Source organism: Oncorhynchus tshawytscha, linkage group LG07, assembly GCF_018296145.1.
Source record: "Oncorhynchus tshawytscha isolate Ot180627B linkage group LG07, Otsh_v2.0, whole genome shotgun sequence".
In the NCBI taxonomy this organism is placed as follows: domain Eukaryota; kingdom Metazoa; phylum Chordata; class Actinopteri; order Salmoniformes; family Salmonidae; genus Oncorhynchus; species Oncorhynchus tshawytscha.
In genome coordinates this window covers 28,731,414-28,755,150 of record NC_056435.1, presented here as the reverse complement: position 1 = coordinate 28,755,150, position 23,737 = coordinate 28,731,414, and the positions used below count along the sequence as shown (strand labels likewise).

Here is a 23,737-nt window from a genome sequence, read left to right as displayed (position 1 = left end):
GGTTTGGGTCTCTTTTTCAAGCTTAAAAGGATAAATATTCAACACCGTGGGCCTGAAAAGTTTGAATACATTGACCATACTGTCAATCCGCGTTCGTAACAACTGGAAACTCGAAAAGGGGAAATGTCAGACTTCAGTGAGTTGAAGACAACTGGGAGCCCAGGCCTCTTTCTAGAGCTCAAACCTGAAGAACACTGATGCCATGATTCAACCTTGTTTTTTTCAGAGTTCCCAGTTGTTTTTAAAGCACCATAAATCCAAAGAATGCCAGACTTTGATGATAAAGTTTGATGACAAAATTTGCCTACAAGAAGGATCGCCACACCATCTTCCTGTTCAAATTTGATTGGATTGGATTTGAAGTGAGTCCAAAAATGTATTGTATGCTGCTGCATAAATGATGTAATATGCCAGGGAGATATGTATACCGTAGCTAAGAAGGTAATACTAAGTGTATGTTGTGTAGTCAGCTGTTAGTAGCCCATGTGCCTCACCCTAATAATTTGGTCCCTTTCCCCCTCATAACATAGCCTACTGTTCTGACTTGGTGGTGCACATGTAGCCTATAGCCTGTTTTAGATAAATGTAATCATTGAATATTGTGAGAGCTTTCATTGTCTGCTTATTGTATGCCCCCTTAATTTATCTTACAGTTCTGACTCAGTATACAGGTAGAATACTGTAAGAATGGCCCATGTTCTGAATTCTGTCACTGTACATTTCAAAAGTGCTGAACAAATAGTTATATTGACTATGTCCTTCCTAACTTGCTCATTAATGTCTTAATCAAAGTGATCTGCTTGTTGTCCTTTTATGCCAGAGTTTGTACATCTCAATTGTCAATAAAGAACACATTTGTTTTTTAGAAAGTCAGCCATATCAGCTATGTTTTTTAAAAGGCAGTAAATGAGGCTGAATGAACTGTTTTGCTGCCAGACAAGGCTCCGCTGATAGCCAGGTGTATTGGTGGTAAGGACTCACTCCATGGTGCTGAAAGGAAAGCTCTGCTGTTGGGACAGCTTTATGTAGGCCCTAACAGTTTGTGGACACTGTTTGTCACCGGTATAGTGCAATTCATGTATTGTTTAGTGTTGTTTAGTGGCTTTGCTTACATTTATTTTTTAGTTTGCCCTACCAAGATTTACATGCTAAAATCGCCATTGCATGCCTCTCTCCCTGGGCTGATAATTATTCTGTGCTCTGTGCAGCAGTCCCGGGGAGCTGAGCAGAAGGACTACTGCACGCCAGTGCACATGCACAGCTTAGAAGTAACATTGCTTATGTGTCAATGTCAGTTGGCTTTTCATAGCCATGCATGTATAGGTCGAAACAGCAGGTCTGCGGGAAAGAAAGAAAGAAAGACTCCAAACAATGCAGGCAGAGCAGAACTAGGACTATACCAAAATCCAGAAAAGAGATGTTCAATTCTACAACCACCTAAAAGGAAGTGTTGCCCACACACTCCACCACAAAGCCCTCACCTACAGAGAGATGAACCTAGAGAAGAGTCCCCTCAGCCAGCTGGTTCTGCGTCTCCGTTCACAAACACAGAGCCCATAGATCCCCAGAACAGAAACACATTTAGACCCAACCAAATTATGAGAAAGCAAAACTATTTGACACATTGGAAAGAATCAACCAAAAATTTGAGCAAATTGGAATGCCATCTGGCCCATAACAAAGAGAGTACACAGTGGCAGAATACCTGAGCACTGTGACTGACCCCAAATTAAGAAAATCCTTTACTATGTACAGACTCGGTGAGCATAGGCTTGCTACTGAGAGAGGCCGCCACAGGCTGAAGTATGAAAGAGAATATAAATAAACATAAATAAAATTAGGTTGTATTTCCAATGTTGTTTGTGCTCCACTGGTTAACCTTTTCTCATGGCAACAGGCCACAAATCTTGCTGCTGTGATTGCACACTGTGGTATTTCACCTAATAGATATGGGAATTATATCAATGTTTGATTTGTTTTCAAATTCTTTGGGGGTCTGTATGATCTGTGGCAAATATAGGTCTCTAATGTGGTCATATATTTGGCAGGAGGTTATGAGGAGGCTGGTGGGAGGAGCTATAGGAGAACAGGCTCGTTGTAATGGATGGAATGGAATCAATGGAATGGTATCGAACACATGTTTGACTCTGTTCCATTATTGATATTACAGGCATTACAACGAGCCCATCCTACAATAGCTCCTCCCACCAGCTGCCTTTGATACATTTATATTCTAGACTCTGACATTGCTCGTTGTGATCTTTGTTAATTTCTTTCTTTTTACTTTTTGGATAATGTGTGTATTGTTTTGTATTACTGGACTGTTGGAGCTAGAAACACAAGCATTTTGCTGCACTTAAGTTAACATCTGCAATCTATGTACATAATCACTTATGATTTATAACACACATTTAACAACAATAAATAACGTGTATGTGAATAAGCAACCACAGATTGAACAAAAACGTTTGATGTGGCAGTGTGACACCCATAGTTCGCACAGGTGGAGGAGTTGATTTGTTTTTCTGGACAGGGGAACCCAAAGAGGGTCGGTTTGTTAAATTCATGTTTTTATTTATTTACCCCTTTTTCTCCCCAATTTCATGACATCCAATTGGTAGTTACAGTCTTGTCTCATTGCTGCAACTATTGTACAGACTCGGGAGAGGCAAAGGACAAGAGCCATGCAACCTCCTAAACACAACCCAACCAAGCCGCACTGCTTCTTGACACAATGCCCACTTAACCTGGAAGCCAGATGCACCAATGTGTCGGAGGAAACACTGTGCACCTGGCGACAGTGTCAGCATGCACAGGAGTCGCTAGTGCTCGATGGGACAAGGACATCCCTGCCAGCCAAACACTCCCCTAGGCCAATTGTGTGCAGCCCCATGGGTCTCCCGGTCGCAGCCGGCTGTGACAGAGCCTGGACTCAAACCCAGAATCTCTAGTGGAACAGCTAACACTGCCCTGGACTCAAACCCAGAATCTCTAGTGGAGCAGCTAACACTGCCCTGGACTCAAACTCAGAATCTCTAGTGGAACAGCTAACACTGCCCTGGACTCAAACCCAGAATCTCTAGTGGAGCAGCTAACACTGCAATGCAGTGCCTTAGACCACTGCTCCACTCGGGAGGCCTGTTAAGTTAATGTTGAAGTGAACCTAGTGAGAAGCCGGTGTTTTGCAGCAGCCATATGGCTCTGAAGAGGAATCATGGAACAAGAACAGGAATATTGGGACAGGGACACAGAAACATGGATTCCTGTGGAGGAATGGAGGTGGAAATAGAGGAAGAGGAGGTTGGATTTGAATCTGAGGAAGATAGTGATAAAAATTTAGATGGGGTGTCGAAGAAGACTGGTGTCAAGTGCCAACAGAGTGAGCCATGATCCAGACTGAGTTCTGGAGGAGAAATGGAAGTGAATGAGTGCAAATTAATAAGTGAGGTGTAAGGTGTGGTGAAGAGATTGGAACAAACGCTTTGCATCGTTGGACATGATAAAAAATTGTCTTGGAGAAACTGGACCTTTGCCTTTTGGTGGATAAATTTGTGGTTTCAGGGTAGGTGGAAAAAAAAAACACAATTGTAACTTGGTTGAACATGCACTATCGCACAGTAGGTGGCGGCATGCACAAACAAAATATGCGAAGGCCATGATAACAAAGAAGAAGAACAGTTGGTTTGTGCGATTGCTGTCAAAGATGTTTTATAATTAATCCAAGATAGACCACAGCCTGTCGTTTCCAATGGGAGCAAATTAATCATAGTGGGCAGAACTAGCAAGGAATTGGACAGCGCTAAACACGAGTTAGTGAGATCCTATTGGCGTGTTCTAGCATTTATTATCATATTTCCGTTAGGGAAATATGCCTACTATGCCTAACGCCTACTCTGTAAAATGCGCAAGTGCATTAACTCAATTCGCCCTTCTAAACAACGCAGTTTTTTAAAACGTAGGCAAAGGTTCTACAAAACGCAGTCCACTCTGTTTGTTATAGATTCTAGGTTTGGAAACAGAATACTGTATGGAGTTCAAATGTTTCTTCGATGAGAAAATGTGCAGAATGTAAGCTCCATCTAGTTCTATTTTCTCCCACGGCCGGTCAATGGGCTTCCTCTCATCACCATATTTGGTGTGATGGGAAACACCAACCAGATGATTCACATTTATACATCCGGTAAAATATCTGTGTTGCTGTATTCCATTCCTTCCTGAAAGGGACCTGAGCAGAAATTCAGGAGTTGTGCTTGTCACTGTGACAACAGTGCCGTGAGTGAGGTTGTCTGAAATGATTTATTTGATGTGGAGCAGTCTTCTTCGATTGTTTTGGTAAAGGTCAGACAGGGTCGCGTTGAAAGCACCCTGATTTGAAGTAACGTTACCAAAGGAGACTTGCTAAGGTAAGTTTGTCAAATTATCTTCCCTATAGAGGAGGCAGATGTTAGCGATGTTTACAAATCCAACTGGCCAGCAAGGCAACTAACGTTAGCTATAACTAGCTCGAGAGGTAGCCAATTAACGTTAGATAGCAAACGCTAGCGAGCTGATGTTAGTTTGTCAGTTTGACAACTGAAAAATATGAACGGTGAGTTAGCTGACAAGCGAAGTAAAGTACAGAAATACCCAGGTAACAAACGTTAACTAAATAAGTTTGTATGGCAAATGGAGTTGCTGTCTCACTTTTTTCTAAACATGTCGATTCGTTAGCCGTAGCTGGCTAGCTTCGAAACATAGCTAGCTTGTTAGCTGATATGACCAGTGTCGAAGGGAGGACAGGTAACGTTAAAATCAATGTTAAAAATACTGCAGTTACTGTGAGCGACACTCCATCTTAGTAGCTAGAAGACAAGGAAAATGTAACCTGCTGTTAAAAAACATCTCTGTCATTTTGATTGAACACAGATGCCATAGCATTGACAGTGGTTCACATTTCCTAACAATTGGTCAAATCACAGCTAACTTCCAGCAACCAGCCTATTCTTGCTGGCTACTGTTTAGCAATATATGAACGCAAAGACAGCTGGTTTACTGCACCTAGTGCAGCAATGCCAGTGCCCTCGATCCCTTTATCAGATGTAGTTTTCATTTACATTTTTAAATGTTTTATCTCACCTTTATTTAACCAGGTAGGCAAGTTGAGAACAAGTCTAAATTTACAACTGCGACCTAGTTTTATGTAATAATTTTTTTGTATGCCCATAAATGTGAATTGCTGCTTGTTGGATAGGCTCTGATGGATATGGCGTCCACCCCCCCCCCAAAAAATACAGGAAAATCAAGAGTGGCCAAGATTCTGAAGTGGGTGTCAAAGAACTTCCAGTCAAGAGTTGATCTCACAAGCCAGAACATTGTCTTAAAAAAGTATAGCCAGTGTGCAGTTAAATGCAGCTCAACCTCTGTGTTTGCAAATGGCTTGCTGTCTGAAGGATGAGCTCCTGTGTTCCATCTGCCTGAGTATCTACCAGGACCCTGTCAGTTTTGGCTGTGAGCACTATTTCTGCCGAAAGTGCATCACTGAGCACTGGAGCAGACAGGAGCCCCACGGTGTACGAGACTGTCCTGAGTGCAGGAGGACCTTTGCAGACCCTCTTCTCTCCCCAAGCCTCAAGCTGTCCAACATCGTGGAGCGCTACTCAGCCTTCCCGCTGGACGCCATCCTCAACGCGCAGAGGAGCTCCTATCCCTGCAAGGACCACGAGAAGGTCAAGCTTTTCTGCCTCAGCGACAAGAGCCTGGTGTGTTTCTTCTGTGACGAGCCAGCCTTACACGAGCAGCATCAGGTCACCACTATTGACGAGGCCTACGAGGAGATACAGGTCAGTTTGACTGGTCATCCCTTCTCTTCCTCCAGTACAGTACATACCCTGAGGTGTCCAGAATTATTAGTGGTAACAGTGTTGGTCATAGTCGGGGCCCAGGGATGAATTAGGGGGAAATGGAGTGGAACAGACAGAAATTGTAAATAGTTTGTTGATATACAAAAGTTTTCTGCCAAACGATGGAGGACAAACCATTGATTTGCAAAATAACACACCGTCTTTGCCCTCAGGCAGCGTAACAAAGAACGGTAGAATAAGGCCATATGAGATTTTCATTACAAATGTAATCTGAAATTCCAAATAGCATCTCTGTATAGACTAATGATGGGGTATAGAGCAACAATTCAATCTATTTTCCTTTGATATTGCAGATATTATGACATACTTGGTGTCAATTTAATACGGTTAGCCTTTTCTTCAACACTTGGATTAGTCCCACAGAGACCCAATCCCATAACACTGGCATAGCAGTCAGCCTAATCCTGTTCTCTTCTCTTTCTTTGCACTCCATTGAAGTACAGTATGCTTAACAGTACAAGTCCAATCCCATTTGTTTTGTGTATTAAACCCTTAAATCCGTCAACACTCAAGGCAGCTACAGAGACCCACTCTTTGTCCCGAGCCACTGTCTGACTAGAGCTTAGTTGTGATACTGCTGAACGAAAACACTTGATTCACACTGTGGTTGGTCAACACCACTCTGATAAGGACCAGACCTGAGGGCTTATGCTTACCAACACTCGGGCACTCGTCTGAAAGGTTTACACAATCTCCTTACTGCAGTAATTCACACTGACACACAAAGTCTTTAGGAATTGAATGTGGTAGTACAGTATCTTCTTACTGATAAGAACTACAGTATCACGGTCTTGCATAGCCACACCAATTATGCTGCTCAGTGTAGTGTGTATTTTAGGAAGGGGGTACTATGTAATTGCATACACTTTTATGGTGTTGGGTTTGATGTGAAGGTCAGCTAGTCTAGTAGCTAACAGATACTATTTAGGGTATTTTCATTACTTTCAAAGGCATTTGGAAGTAAGTATTTTGCTATTTTAAATGACAAGTAGTTTTAATATTGTTATGTATTTGGAAATACTCTTGGAAAGTATTTGAAAATACACTGACTCAAACTCACTCTTGTGCATTTAACCCAGGTATTTGATAATGCTTTCAAATAGCAGGCTATTTATAGGAAATTATTTAAACATACTTCCAAATACTTCGAATAGAATTAATTGATTCAGGCCACATTATTTGAAAATATTAAAATACACAGAATTTAAAAAAATGTTTAAATGACAAGTACATATGTACCTAACTGGCAAATTGGGCTAAATTAGACTCTGGTAAGATGTCAAGAAATATGACGGAAATGTGTAATATACCCTAATCTTTGTATCAGGTGGGAGTCTGGAAGGGGAAGTAGAAGAAGAATGTGCTACATTCATGTGGCGGTAAAATGCATGACCAGACCTGGGTTCTTATGTCTTTGTGCCCTTTTAAAAATAATTTCCTCAATCCCGCTTTTGTTCTACAAGCATTAAGCCTATCTGTGGGACGGCAGCAGGCTCTGACTGTTCTTTATGTTATCCCCGTATTGCTTATGTCTGACTCGGGAGGAGAGAGAACCTATTTTTAATATATTCATGTTGAGTACGTGAGAGTCGAAGGTAGTACCCTATTTCACAGCGTCTTCCCCCGAGTTCAATTGAAATAGTCTACTTGCTGCTGACTGCTTGCAGCCATTATGAACTGGGAACTGAACTCGACAAGCCTCAAAAACCGTCTGTCTAGGTTTATCCAGGCTGCCTTGGAGCATGAAAAAAGGTCAGAGCAGTGTAATCTCAATGCAGAATTAATTGGTACAACATTCTTGGACAGTTTCTCAACTTGGAGCCTTTTCCAACAGCAACTGTTGTGACGTTTAGTATTACGACAGGAGGTTAAGAAGCTGCCCAGATCTACAGGACTCTGAGAGAAGAGAGGTACCCATAGCCCCTATGAGTTTGGCACACTTCTGTTTCAAGTGTTTGTGTTCGGATCGTCATTTCTTGTTAAAGTGAAACGAAAGGAACAGGAATGTTGTTTGACTTATTGGCAAACATGTTCTGTCTTTTCAGTTTTGTTTCTTTCCCTGATTTTAGCTAACTAACACCAGTTGGACGATTGATGAAACACATTGTTCAATGGTTTTGCCTGTGGGTACACAGAATTTTTAGTTCGCATTGAACACAAACCCTGATCATTCTGAGTAAGAAGTGTCAAGGTGTGATGAACGAAGGTGCCTAAAAGCAATGTTCAACTCCGAAGGCACTTGAAGTGCCAGGTGGGAAGTCTCTGTCGAGTGGTAGTGATCTAGGGTTTTGCCAGCTGAGACCTAAGGGGATATGTTGCTGGGTGGGATGCCTTTCTTCCTTTTGTTCTCTCTCTGGCTGTAATGACACTGCAAGCTCCATGAGGTTCTCAGTCAGAGAGCATTCCTCTGTACAACAGGCCACCAGTAGAAAATTATTATTATTATTGTAATATATACTTATAATATAACATAGCAGACGCTTATATCCAAAGCAGCTTTGTAATGCATGCATACATTTTCCCGTATGGGTTTCCCCGTGAATCGAAACAAACAACCATGGCAGGGTAAGCACCATGCTCTACCAACTGAGCCGTACAGGACCACCGAAAAATAGCTTCAGGCTGACTGACTCACTCACCAGCTCTACTGCCCTGCGTTAAAATGTTTGATGTATTTTGAGAGGTGAATTGAAAAGCAGAGTTTGGAGCAGTAATTTGCCCAGCGTTGCTTGCTTTTAGGTTACATTATACTGTCACTGTATTGCCCATTCCCCGACTGGAAGACTGTGAGGATAGAGCAAAATGTCTCTGGTTACCTTGTTGTTTACGCTGCAACTTACCATAGGGAGTGGTGCAAACATTTTGGTGTTGCACTGAATGCTTTAAAAATAGCCTATATGTTGAGCCAGATAAGTCATGTCTACTGTCTGTTTGCCTGGCCCTGGCCACAGATGAGCCCAGCCAGGGCTTTGGTTGGCTTGTGGCAGGAGCTACTCTCTGGGCTGGGAGAAAGAGGGTGTAATCTCCTTAGCTTGGCACTCCACTGCTCTGACCTCAGGCAGGCAGGCCAACAGTCTTGTTGGTTGTTGTTGCTGATGTCAGGGGGCTTTGCTCCTGCAGATTGTCATCCTTGTCCCCTGTGGATCCATGCTGCACTCAAATCTATAATGTGGTAGATGGCATGTCCTCCAACACACACACACACACACACACACACACACACACACACTTTCTGCATGTGCTTTTCAATGTAAAGGATATTAAGGATTTGTTGTCAGTTCTGCCATTTGCTTGAGGGAGCAGAGATTCAGAGGGAACTAATGCACTCTGCGTAGGAGGAGCTTTGTGCCTCTGTTCACACAGGAGGGCATGGCTAGCATGATCACATCTCCCCAACTATTCAGAGCAGATCAACCCCTTTTACAAATACACAATTGGAAATAATGTTTAGTTTAGTTGGTCATTGGCATAGCCTTATTAGTCTGAAGTCTGGCCATTGAGGCTTCTTGTCTTTGGGATTGCATCTCTGACTGAAGTGTTTGTGGGTGGACAGCTTTGTTTGATGCAATATGGTGCAATCTTTTTCCATGTTAGTGCCATCTGAAACATACTGGGAGATTGCTTATGCTATGTTTGTGGCTGGACATTGCATTGGGAAAGTGTTCAGACCCCATGACTTTCCCCCACATTGTGTTACGTTACAGGCTTATTATAAAATGGATGAAATTGTCCCCCCCCCATCAAACTATACACTACCCCATAATGATAAAGCAAAAATAAAAACTGAAATATCAAGTATTCAGACCCTTGACTCAGTACTTTGTTGAAGCACCTTTGGCAGCGATTACAGCCTTGTCTTCTTGGGTATGACGCTACAAGCTTGACACACCTGTATTTTGAGAGTTTCTCCCATTCTCTGCAGATCCTCTCAAGCTCTGTTAGGTTGGATGGGCAGCATCGCTGCATAGCTATTTTCGGGTCTCTCCAGAGATGTTAGATCGGGTTCAAGTCCGGGCTCTGGCTGAGCCACTCCTGCATTGTCCTGGCTGTGTGCTTAGGGTCGTTGTCCTGTTGGAAGGTGAACATTCGCCCCGGTCTGAGGTCCTGAACACTGGAGCAGGCTTTCATCAAGGATCTCTCTGTACCTTGCTACTTTCATCCTAACCTTAGTCCTTACTCGTCTCCCAGTCCCTGCTGATGAGAAACATCCCCACAGCATTTAAAAAATATATATTAAAAAATAATGTAACCTTTTGTTTACCTAGGCATGTCAGCATGATGCTGCTACCACCATGCTTCACTGTAGGGATGGTGCCAGGTTTCCTCCAGATGTGACCCTTGGTTTCATCAAACCAGATAATCTGTTTTCTCATGGTCTGAGAGTCCTTTAGGTGCCTTTTGGCAAACTCCAAGTGGGCCGTCATGTGCATTTTACTGAGGAGTGGCTTCCGTCTGGCCACTCTACTATAAAGGCCTGGTTGGTGGAGTGCTGTAGAGATGGTTGTTCTTCTGCAAGGTTCTCCCATCTCCACAGAGGAACTCTGGAGCTTTGTCAGAGTGACCATCAGGTTCTTGGTCACCTCCCTGACCAAGGTCCTTCTCCCCCAATTGCTCAGTTTGGCCTGGTGGCCAGCTATATGAAGAGTCTTGGTGGTTCTAAACTTCTTCCTTTTAAGAATGATGGAGGCCATTGTATCCTTGGGGACCTTCAATGCTGCAGAACTGTTGTGCCTCGACACAATCCTGTCTTGGAGCTCTACGTACAATTTCTTCAACCTCATTGCTTGGTTTTTTCTCTGACATCCACTGTCAACTATTAGACATTATATAGACAGTTGTGCCCTTCCATATCATGTTCAATCAATTGAATTTACCACAGGTGGACTCCAAGTTGTAGAAACATCTCAAGGATGATCAATGGAAACAGGATGCACCTGAGCTCAATTTCGAGTCTCATAGCAAAGGGTCTGAATACTTATGTAAATAAATTATTATTGTTATTTATTTTTAATAAATTAGCAATATATTCTAAACCTGTTTTCACTGTCATTATGGGGTATTGTGTGTAGATTGATGAGGGGGGGGAAATAATTTAATCAGTTTTAGAATAAGGCTGTATGTACTGTAATAAAATGTGGAAAAGGGGAAGAGGTCTGAATACTTTATTTTAGGCCCATTTGTCTCTGCTCCATATCGACAAACTGGAATCACTAAGGCCAGTCCCTTAATTGTGATGTGGTCTGTCAGGTTGCAGATCAAATCAATGTATTTCTAAAGCCCTTTTTACATCAGCAGATGTCACAAAGTGCTTATACAGAAACCCAGCCTAAAACCCCAAACGGCAAGCAATGCAGATGTAGAAGCACGGTGGCTAGGAAAAACTCCCATGAAAGGCAGGAACCAAGGAAGAAACCTAGAGAGGAACCAGGTTCTGAGGGGTGGCCAGTCCTCTTCTGGCTGTGCCAGGTGGAGATTATAAGAGTACATGGCCATTAAGGCTAGATCGTTCTTCAAGATTTACAAATGTTCATAGATGACCAGCAGGGTCAAATAATAATCAAAGTGCTTGTAGAGGGTGCAACAGGTCAGAACCTCAGGAGTAAATGTCAATTGGCTTTTCATAGCTTAGCATTCAGAGAGGGCGCTAGAGAAGGTAGCACATCCGGTGAACCGGTCAGGGTTCCATAGCCACAGGCAGAACAGCAGCACACAGGACACCAGATAAGACATGAGAATTTCACCAGATAGGACAGACTGACCCTAGCCCCCCAGAACAGACTATTGCAGCATAGAGACTGGGTTGGGGACCCTGTGCAAACCAGACAGGGTATAACCCCATCTCCAAAGCGCAGCCCTCACACCACTGGAGGAATATCAACATACCACCCTGAGACCATTCCATAAAAATGTTGCTCAATAGGAGACAAACCTGCCTCCTGCTGTTTGCTTAGAAATTCCAGGGACAATAAGGAGGCCTGCGTCTTGTGACCGTAGAGTACGTGTAGGTATGTAATGCAGGACCAAATCGGAGAGATGGGTAGGAACAAGTCCATGCAATGGTGTGTATGTTAGTGGTAAAACCTTGAAATCAGCCCTTGCCTTAACAAGAAGCCAGTGTAGAGAGGCTAGCACTGGAGTAATATGATCAACTTTTTTGTTGTTCTAATCAAGATTCTAGCAGCCGTGTTTAGCACTGACAAGTTTATTTAGTGCTTTATCCGGGTAGCCGGAGAGTAGAGCATTGCAGTAGTTTAATCTAGAAGTGACAAAAGCATGGATTATCTTTTCTGCATTTTTGGACAAACGGTTATTGATTTTTGTAATGTTACGAGGGGGGGCTGCCCTTCAAATATTCTTGATATGTAAGTCAAAAGAGAGATCAGGGTCCAGAGTAGCGCCACGGTCCTTCAGTTTTGAGATGACTGTACAACCATGAAGATACCTTTTTATTTAACTAGGCAAGCCAGTTAAGAACACATTCTTATTTTCTGTGGAACAGTGGGTTAACTGCCTTGTTCAGGGACAGAACGACCAATTTAAAAAAAACTCTTTTTTTTTACCTTGTCAGCTCGGGGATTCAATCTTGCAACCTTTCGGTTACTAGTCCAACACTCTAACCCCTAGGCTACCTGCCACACCAGATCAAACAGCAAATCTCTTTGTTTCTTGGGACCTATAACAAGCATCTCTGTTTTGTCCGTGTTTAGAAGTGAAATTTTGCCACCATCCACTTCCTTATATCTGAAACACAGGCTTCCAATAGAATTTAGTGATTGATGGTGTCGAAGGCGGCACTTAGGTCTAGGAGCACAAGGACAGCTGCAGATCCTTGGTCTGACGTCATTAAAAGGTAATTTACCACCTTCACAAGTGCAGTCTCAGTACTATGATGGGGTCTAAAACCAGACTGGAGCGTTTCGGATACATCATTTGTCTTCAAGAAGGCAGTGAGTAGCTGCGCAACAGCTTTTTCAAACAGTTTTGAGAGGAATGGGAGATTTGAGATATATATATATATATATATATATATATAAAAAAAATTCAGGAGAGACCTTATTACTGCCACTTTCAGTGAGTTTGGTACACATCCTGAGGATAGGGAGCTGTTTATTTTTGTTCAACATAGGAGGGCTAAGCACAGGAAGTAGCTCTTTCAGTAGTTTAGTTGGAATAGGGTCCAGTAGGCAGCTGGAAGGGTTGGAGGCCATGACTATTTTCATGAATGTTTGGAGATATACAGGATTAAAAAACTCCAGTGTCTCCATTGATCTTATGCCCTGGCAGTCCAGGGGAGACGAGTTTTTGAGCAATACACATATTCAAAGAAAATATATTCAAAAAATTAATGAGTTTATCACTGCTGAAGTGAAAGCCCTCCTCTCTTGGGGAATGCTGCTTTTCAGTTAGATTTGCGGCAGTATCAAATATACATTTTTGATTTGTTTTTATTCTCCTCAATCAGGTTGGAAAATTAGGCTGATCGAGCAGCAGTGAGGGCTGTTCGATATTGCACGGAACTATCTTTTCCAAGCTAGTCGGAAGACTTTCAGTTTGGTGGTGCTCCATTTCCGTTCCAATTTTCTGGACGCTTGCTTCAGGGCTCTGGTATTTTCTGAATACCAGGGAGCTCATTTCTTGTGACAAATGTTTTTGTTTTTAGATGTATAACTGCATCTAGGGTATTACGCAAGATTACATTTAGATCCTCAGTTAGGTGGTTAATGGATTTTTGTACTCCGACGTCCTTGGGTAGGTGGAGGAAGACTGGAAGGGCATCTAGGAATCTTTGGGTTGTCCAATTTATAGCGCTGCTTTTGACAATCCTTGGTTGGGGTCTGAGCAGATTATTTGTTGCGATTGCAAACGTAATAAAATGGTGGTCCGATAGTCCAGGATTATGAGGAAGAGCATTTACATCCACAATATTTATTCTACGGGTCAGAGCGAGATCCAGGTTATGACTGTGGCAATGTGTACATCCGGATACATGTTGGACAAAACTCACTGAATAGATAATGGCTCCGAAAGCCTTTTGGAGTGGGTCTGTGGACTTCTCCATGTGAATATTGAAGTCACCAAAAATGTTGAATATTATGTGCCATGACTACAAGGTCTGATAGGATTTCAATATATAAAAAGTGCTTGGGTAGGTTGTTTAGATTTAATGACTAGAAGCTAATAAAATGAAAAGCAGTTTATTTTCCAATAGAAATTTGCTGTAAAAAATGTAAGCAACACCTTAGCAGGATGTGTGGGAGATACTAGTGTAACCTGGAAGAGAGGCCTCATTTAACTCATTATATTCATCAGGCTTAAGCCATGTTTCAGTCAGGCCAATCACATCAAGGTTATGATCAGTGATTAGTTAATTGACTATGAGTGCCTTGGATATGAGGGATCTAACATTAAGTAGTCCTGTTTTGAATTGTAAGATATAATCAGTCTCTTTAAAAAAAATATAAAAAAATATGACCGGGATGGAGGTCTTTATTCCAGTGAGATTGCTAAAGTGAACACCGCCATGTTTAGATTTTCCTGACCTAGATTGAGACACAGACACTGTCTCAATGGGGAAAACTAAGCTGACTATACTGATTGTGCTAGCGGCAGACTCCACTAAGCTGGCAAGCTGGCTAACAGCCTGCTGCCTGGCCTGCAACCTGGCCTGCAACCCATCTCATTGTGGAGCTAGAGAAGTTCGAGCCCTGTCTATGTTGAAAGATAAGATGAGAGCACCCCTCCAGCTAGGACAGAGAGGGGGGGGCTAGAGACATTTACTCGATGCCGACACGTCTTACTAGCTAATTTACACGCTGAAGTTATGTTGTGCTTGGTGACCTCTGACTGTTTCACCCTAACATAGTTGGTGCCGACGTAGATAACAATATCCCTATACTCTCTACACTCACCAGTTTTAGCACCATCTTCAGATTAGCATTTACGTCAGTAGCCCTGCCCCTTGGTAAACAGTGCATGATTGCTGGATGATTCTTTAAGTCTAATTTTGTGGGTAATGGAGTCGCCAATGACTAGGGTTTTCAATTTGTCAGAGCTAATGGTGGGTGGCTTCTGCGGCTCACACCCCGTAACGGGTGGAGGAGAGACCTGAGAAGGCTCGGCCTCTGACTCGTTGCTTAATGGGGAGAACCGGTTGAAAGTTTCTGTCGGCTGAATGAAGCCTTGAGAAAAGTGTCCGGCTGCGAGGACTTTGTGGGCTGATTTATACTACTATCTGTACTTACTGGTGACAGACGCTGTTTCATCTTTCCTACACTTAAATTGCCCTTTCCTAACGATTGCATCTGAAGCTGGGCTTGCAACTCTGCTATCCTCACCATGAGGTGATAGTTGTTGTGCATATTGTGAGTACAGTGACTGCAATTAGATGGCATAGAGTTAATGTTGCTACTTAGCTTTTTCGGCTGGTGAAGGTCCTGCAGAAGCATGTCCAGATAAAGCGTCCGGGGTAAAAAGGTTGAATGAAAAAAAACTAGGACGTTGGTCAATTTGGTTAAATGCAGAGTTCAAATGGTTATTAAAAGTAAATAATGAGAAGTTTGGCAAGTAGCCAATTAGCAACAAACAGCACAGCAGCCTAGGACTGGGACAGGAGAGTTTGAGGTTAGAGAGAGAGCCTCTGCCTGCTTTCCAGTGGCCCCAGGACATGAACCTCTTTCTGCTCCACTTGTCATTAGACAGACAGCGGTGATAGGAAACCCAGACTAGAGGAAAAGTGTTCTGTAGCCCCTGGTTACTTATGCATACAGGGACGTGTTTGGAGACTAACTGAGCTCCAGAGACGTTATTTTTAGGAATGCGCAGGAGGCTGTGGGAGAGGGTACAGCACATCTATTTGCTTTAGCAAAGTCTCCAATGTCTCAGTGGTTTTCTATCCTGGGAGTGTCTGTGGGTGTACCATAGAGCTCAACCTCCAGCAAGATCTGTCAGTTAAAGGGAACTCCTGTATTCCACTCTCCGTTAGACCTGCCATATCCCCAGTTATCATTTCATCCTTATCTGGTCCAGAACACGGAGGTTAAGCATGACAATGTGTTGCCATTTTTCCTCTTATCTGCTCCACTGTGTGGTATTTGAAGCAGTGGAAAGAGAGGAGCATGTGGGCCTTTGAAGTGTCCCTCCAGGGGTTAACCAGGGCTCTCTCTGGCTCTCTGTCTCTCTCACTCTGTCGGCTCTCTCTGAGCTCCCTTTCCACACACAGTCCCATTGCTTCAGTAATGAGTCAGGCAATTTCAAGGGCACCCATGGCTACTAATTCTCCTGTGTCCTGCCCCAGTCCTCTCCAGCACTCTCTCTCTCTTTCATTTACTTTCTCGCTCCCTCTATCCCTCTATCCTTATTTTTCCTCCTAATTCCCGCCATATGCTCTTTATTACATAGCTCGTTTTATATCATTCTTCTGAGAAAGGTGGTTCCCAGAGCCAGACAGGTTTTTCTTCTTCTAGCTCACTAGCAAATGAGTTTGAGTGAATTGGCGGTCAGTCAGGGTGGCATCGCAGAGAGGGAGCGCGGTTGCGTTCATGTGGAAACAGGGCCATGCGAAAGGCAGAACGGTCATATCCTATTAGACCCAAATGAGAAATTCTGTGTTTTCCTGGGACCCAAGCTTATGAAAACATGCAACTATATGTAAATATGGGTACATTTCATTGCCGCTTCTGCCTAAAACAAATGCAATATAGACAAAAACAAATAACAATGAAACGAAATACCCATATAAATAGATTCATGTTTTATTGTTCCCCATTAAAAACACTCTTACATATCTGTCTTGTTTGGAACTGTTGCTTTTAAATACAATATGTTTTCATTCTAAATGGGAATAAACTGATTGATCACACCGATGTCTAACAGGAAACAAACACACAGGCCCAGTTTTTGATACTGCAACCCTAAGTAACAATACAGATGAAAATGATCAGGCCTACTGTACATCTTGCTGTAGAAATTATTGTTGAAAAAAAGTCTAGGTTGGAACTGTTGCTGTTAAAATACAATACATAATTTTTCATTATGAACTTGAATAATCTGATCACATCACACAGATGTGGACCAGAAAAGACATGAGGTGAGAGGTGTGTGGCTGGTTGCAGTTTTCAACAAGCAGATATATTCTGGAGATTTTGACAGTGCTACCTTATGGTCATGCTCAGCATTGAGTTTGTTTCTGTACTTTTTATTTTTTCCTACCCACTTTTTGTGATTTACAATATTGTCTTATCGCTGCAACTCCCCAACAGGTTCGGGAGAGGTGAAGGTCAAGTCATTCGTCCTCCGAAATATGACCCGCCAAACCATGCTTGTTAACACCCGCTCACTTAATCTGTACTCTTACTTAGGGTTGCACTCCGTAGCTAGCTTGCTTGCTTTGGTGAACGTTAACGTTTGCTAGCTATTAGCTGTTGTACAAGGGGATTGTTTGAACGGGGGAACTCGCGTCAACTACGATGAGAGCGAGTACTCCCTTACTTCTGCTTACAATATCATCATCACCTGTTCTAAAATGACGACAATGCCTTGATAGCTGACTTGCTCGTCCATTGTTGAAATTTCCTGTTTCCTGAAGCATTCAGCCCTGTTCTGAAAACTCCCCGGGTTTACCGTCATGCTGGGGATGATTGGTCAGCATGTGTTGTTTTAATTTGTTCATTTTGAGAAACTCATTACTAAGCGCTTCCCTGCACAAAACACATTGTCGGCTCTCCTCGTTATTTCTCCAAGTTTGTATGAAACCAATAGAGAGAAACTCACCGCTTTATTTGCATTTCATTACGATTGAGCTCACTCAGAACTTGTGGCTAGCTTGAGTCAATTCGATGACAGCGGTGAGTGATGCCGAGTGGGGTGGGAATGACAAGTCAGTGGCTGAGAGCAGATCATCTGCTGCTGAACGACAGCGCTGCAGCGTGTGGGTCGCGGAGCGATCTTCCAGAAAACTGCTGAAAAAAGATCTGGTAAACCACGAGGCACACGCACATCTCCCTCCCACTCGTGCAGCTGCCAAACAGAACAGAGGCACTGCTGCTAAGAAGAGAGCGCACTGAACAGAGAGTGCAGTTGCACTTGGCCAAATCAATTTGAGTAATTAATTAAATAATGATACATTTCCCCTTGACACGTTGCAGCCCACCATTAACAGTTGAGCATTTTTAAGAGAGGATGCATACAAACGTAACATCCTCATCCAGGGATAGATGTATTAGCTTCTAGTCTATTTCCCTTGTTACTGCTGCTACCACTGAAGCTGCTTGCTTAGTGAAGCTCTGCTGAGGGCTCCCAAAGTGAGATGGGGAGTTTCTACAAGAGGTTTGTGTAAACCCACCTAGAAAGTGCAAGTGTTATTAACCTTTTGCTATGTCAAATGACCATGCCAGCAGACTAATCATACAACAAGTCATTTAACTTTCGGATAGGGGGCAGCATTTTCACTTTTGGATGAAAAGCGTGCCCAGAGCAAACTGCCTCATACTCAGTCCCAGATGCTAATATATGCATATTATTATTGTTATTAGTATTAGTATTGGATAGAAAACACTCAATTTTCTAAAACTGTTTGAATGATGTCTGTGAGTATAACAGAACTCATATGGCAGGCAAAAACCTGAGGAAAAAATCCAAACGGGAAGTGGGAAATCTGAGGTTTGTAGTTTTTGAACTCAGCCCCTATCGAATTCAGTGGGTTATTTTGCACTTCCTAAGGCTTCCACTAGATGTCAACCATCTTTAGGCTTCTACTGTGAAGGGGGGCTGAATGAGAGGAGAATGAGTCAGCGGTCTGGCAGCAGCCTCGATCTCAGTCACACGCATTCATATGAGGGGTAACTCTCGTTCCATTGCTTTTCTACAGACAATGGAATTCTCCGGTTGGAACATTATTGAACATTTATGATAAAAACATCCTAAAGATTGATTATATACATAGTTTCTATGACCAGTAATATAACTTTTTGGAATTTTCGTCCTACCTTTCTGCTGGAAGTTGCATGCGTGTTTCGATTTGTTTACCAAACACCCTAACAAAAGGTGTATGGACATAAATTATGAACTTTATCAAACAAATCAAACATTTATTGTGGAACTGGGATTCCTGGGAGTGCATTCTGATGAAGATCTTCAAAGGTTAGTGATTTAATTTTCTCTTTGTGCTTTTTGTGACTCCTCTCTTTGGCTGGAAAAATGGCAGGGTTTTTCTGTGAGTTGGTGGTGACCTAACATAATCGTTTGTGGAGCTTTTGCTGTAAATCATTTTTGAAATCACACACTGTGGCTGGATTAATGAGAATTTTATCTTTAAAATGGTGCATAATACTTGTATGTTTGAGAAATGTGATTTATGAGATTTCTGTTGGTTTGTATTTGGCACAATTTCATTGGCTTTCAAATCATTCCGCTAGCGGAACCCCAGTGGACGAGTTGGATGTTGCTTCATCTGTTGTGCATTAAACTAGACTTCCCGCGTCCGACTATGACTAGCTCATCCACCTCCTCCCACTCTTCATTTCACTACATATTTGTCTTTTTATAACACAGTGGTACTGAATTGAGGTGTTGAGATTATATGTTGACTGTTGCAGTAGATTTTTGGGGTTTTGCATTAACTGTAGGGATGCACCGATATGACATTTTTGGCCGATACCTATATCTGATATTTTCCTTCCCAAAAACTGATATAACAGATAGCTTTTAAAAAAACAGCTAAAATTAAAGATTTCTAGTACAGTTAAATAGACACACACAACTGACCAAAAAGGTATTTTCTTGACATTTACGTACTGTAAGTCCCCATTACCAGTTAAACACAATCAAAACCTTTTTCTTTCACTTAATTACTGTGCTGTTTCATTGTTAATTTGTTCAGTCATTTCATTCTCAACCAGGATTTCATCATACATGTCGAGCAGTGACGTTTCAGCTGTCTGTCCGTGGCCTCTTCCTCGGTGTGCACTGTGTCTGTTTCCATCTTGTCCTGCTGTGTCTCTAACAACATTTCACGTAAACCCTGTTTCTTGTCTGCATCAAAGTAGCGGTCCTTGTACCTAGCATTGAGCATGGTGGCGACACATTAGAGGCTCAGAGAGAATGCCACCGAATCGCTTGTTCAGTCTCTAGTAGAGTACTTTTGCCAGTTTTAACCCCACAGTCTGTTTTGGAAGTTTTGTTGAGCAGGCGTTTCACTGCCATGACAGAGGGTGTCACGTCTGCTGCAGACGCAGTTCATGAGCTTATTTCTCCAGTCAGTTGTTCGAATGGAGCTCAGAGTGTGTTTATGTTTCAAACGTCTCAAATGCCATTGAAATGGCAGCAGCGGAATGGAAACCTGCACATTCTTGAGCATGCAATACATCTTTCCTCAGTACGAAATCCTCATCGACCCACCGTGCTGTCAGACTCCGCATGCCCATGGGGCTGACGTCGCTGGTCCAAATGTCAGTCGTGAAGCGAATAGCTGTGACACCCATAGCAGGTAGCTCATGGATGTGCGTTTCATCAATACTGTGTAACTCCGGTAGGGCAACATCTGAAAAATAGCGCCTACTTAGTAGTGTGTACCGGGGCTCGACCAGTCGGCGAAAGCCAACATCATCCACGACAGAGAACGGTTGCTTGTCAAGGGCATTGAATTCCATTATCTGAAATTCATTAATGGATTTGGCCTTTGAGTTGTCTCGCTGAAATGTTCTTACTCTTTCAAATGACTGCTGGACTTGAACTCGTTTAGTTGTTGGAAGTGTTCGTTTTTTTCCTGCTTTTGTTCTGAGTAGTTGCTGAACATCTGGGGGTGATGCATGTTCAAATGAGTAATTAGGTTTGTTGTTTTGAAAGATTTCACTTTCTCCCTTCAGGAAATAATAGCAGCACAAACGTTGCATATGGCCTTTCTGTTATCTTCCTTTGAAACGTCAAAATAGATCCACACAGCAGACATTGTGAGCCAGGTTAGGAATGCTGTGTTGCACGTGTAGCGCTGTATTCTTCGTGGCGTCATTATGTCATAAAACTACGTTATATAGGTATGCACGTCAACTTTCACATCGGTTTTGCACATCGGCGTTAAACTAGACATCGAGCCAATGCTGATATTGCCATTTTTAGCTTATATTGGCCAATTCCGCTGTGCTTTTGTTGTTGTTGCTGATATCGTGCATCCCTAATTTACTTAGTTGGAGATTTGCATTGGGTCCCTCCAGTGTTCCCGATTTGGAGTCTTGAGCCCTCACCAGTGTTGGCTGTTTGTTGACTGGTTGGCTGTTTGTTTCTTCTTCTCTCGTGTGCTTTCTTAGGTCCCCGCATCTGTTTTTATTACAGCCCAACTCACTCCCTCTTTTACAATGAGCTGTAAAATGTCTAAGAACGCAGGAAGAAATAGGCCAATGAAATTAGGTTCATATATAAGCTAATTTCTGCCAATTAACCTAGTTGATGCAGTGGAATACCTTAGTTTCAGTTATGTGTGATGATGTTGATATAGCCTTGTAGTCAGACCATGCTGCTCCCACCCTGTCCCCGTAGGCCCTTGTTTTTATTTTATTTTTACATTTAACCTTTTATTTAGCTAGCTGCCAGACTGCCTGGGGAGTGGTATGTGTGCAGGAGAGGAGCAGGAGGAGGATTTGCAGGTCATGTCTGCCTCACTATGAAAGGGGAAGTGCTGTCTCCTAACTTTGACAGCTTAGGGTCTTATCCTCAGCCCTGCATGTACACCAGTCGGTGTAATTCTGCAGGGAAATCAGCTCTTCCTAACACAATGTTGCTGTCCACATCCGCAAGGAAATCTGTTTTACATGGAGATTATTTGATCATTTGCGACAACCCCATAATCTTGAGTACAGAGTTGATATTAAATGCTAGTCTAGTGGGCTACTAGGAAGGCCGTGGTTGCCTATACATAGCCCTCCTTTAGTTCTCTTTAGTGCAGCCTGAGTGGTAAGCATTTCCACAATGTAATTAGTATTGAGCTGCATTGTGTGTGTGTGTGTGTGTGTGTGTGTGTGTGTGGTCGGACAGCCGCAGAACCCCTGCCCAGCCCTGAGGCTCTGAGCTGTGCGTTCCTGATTAGTCTGGGATTTAGCAGCCCAGATTACAGGCCATTGTTCAGGGCTAGTCTGGGCCATTATCTCCTGTAATTCCCTGTGTCCGTGATTAGCTCCAGATGATTTAATTAGACGTGCTCTTGATAGGAGTCCTCGTTACTGCTCTACAGCTTCGCACCCCAACCCATCCACTCTAATGGTGCTCCAGGAGTGTAGGGTGGGGAGAAGCTTGCATGGTGACGTTAGTATTGTGCTGTTGCCTGCCGTGGAGTAGCCTAGCTGTTTACATGTCCTATTAGGGAAGACTACCGCTGTGTACTCAGTGACTCTGGTGTCTTTTACCCCTCAGTCCAGATGCAGTGGAATGAGCGAGGGATCGGCAGGTTTGCAGGTGCACCAGGGAAATCCTCCGTATCCTCTTATCTCTGCCTATTACCAACCCTGGACTTGTAATGAGATGTGGTGGTGTCTAGTGAACACACAGGGAGCCCTACAGTTCCTTCAATTCCTCGCTGGATTATTAACGAGGTGTGAGGCCAAGATGAATATTAAAGCAGCTCTGGAAGGAGAGGCGATGGAGGAAGCGGAGTGTGTATCCTAGACTGGTTGTTCTTAAACTGGACCCAAGTTTCTCCCATAGACAGTGTGTTCTTGTTATTGGTTCTGGTTTGGTCTGGGCACTGTATGGGAATAATCACTGCAGTGACACCGTCCTCTCTCATCTCTCCCCATTGTCTTCATTGCGTTCAACTCCACTCTGCACCCCCAGGCCAGATTGCTCTCAGATGGAGTGGTCCCTGTCCATGCAGCAGAGGGGCCACTACACTACTGCAGAGTCTGCCCAGCCAGTGTCGACTTTGACCTGTTTTTCTATCAGTGTACATTTCAAGCTAAAGTCGGGGCTTCCCTTCGGCCAAACATTCAGCATTGTGGTTTGGCCTGTTTTACCCCTGTATTTATTGACTAGATGGAAAGTGAATCGATGGACTGGAAGCTACAGAGTAAATCTGGACTGGCCTGGATACTCACTGTGAGGACAAATTTAATGTTTGTTTGTTTTGTGTGTGTACAAGTCGACACACACACTTTTTTTAATGGGTTTACATGAAGTAGAAATGCCGGCAAGCAGTAAAATAGTAAAGCCAGCCAGCTACAGAGAGACGACGGTATGCAGCTGCGTCCAGGGCCAAGCTGTAGGAGCTAAACCAGTGTTTGTGAACTCTGTAGTCTGTCTGCATGTAGCGTGTGATGACAGGATGTTCTCCGTGGAGATTTGTGGCTCTTGCACATAATGGATACTTGGTTTTAAATGAACAACATGCTGACTATCAAAGTGTTTGCCTAATCCTATCCTTTTGTTTTTATGAAGACATGGTTATATTTGGTTTTAGCCATAACCCCCCCCAGTCAAGGAGCTGTGAGGCTCAGGATGCTATATTCCTTACAACATCCCATCTGAAATAGCAGTGGCGTTTTCTTGAAAACCTAAGCTTGTCCTCTTCATCCATGCGTTTTGTTTGGTTTTGTGTGGGTGGGTGGAACACAACACAAATATAGAGCTGAGTCACTACTACTAATGAGCCTGTCTCTGGAAATAATTGGAACGCTGATTTATGAGCGCCACTAATGCATTTCAGTTATTATGTAATGTACAAGATACAAAGCAATTTTTTGAATTTAACCTTTATTTATCCAGGAAAAGCCCATTGAGACACAGAGTATTTTTCAAGGGAGACCTGGCCAGATTCAGCAACAATCAATACATTACAGAATTAGGACTTTTTGTCT

At 42.9% G+C, this 23,737-nt stretch overlaps 1 protein-coding gene across 2 annotated transcripts in view; it reads left to right on the top strand.

The window, feature by feature from the left end:
- Positions 1-4,174: 4,174 nt before the first annotated feature.
- The window catches only part of trim62.1 (tripartite motif containing 62, tandem duplicate 1), a 42,460-nt gene continuing 22,897 nt past the window's right edge, over positions 4,175-23,737 (top strand). The window contains exons 1-2 of one of the 2 annotated variants that reach the window (XM_024426748.2): positions 4,175-4,403; positions 5,274-5,819. In XM_024426748.2, the coding sequence (XP_024282516.1) occupies positions 5,412-5,819 (408 nt within the window). In that variant the 5' untranslated portion in view covers positions 4,175-4,403; positions 5,274-5,411. The remainder of the gene's footprint in view (positions 4,404-5,273; positions 5,820-23,737) is intronic. The other variant, XM_024426749.2, reaches the window with a different exon arrangement.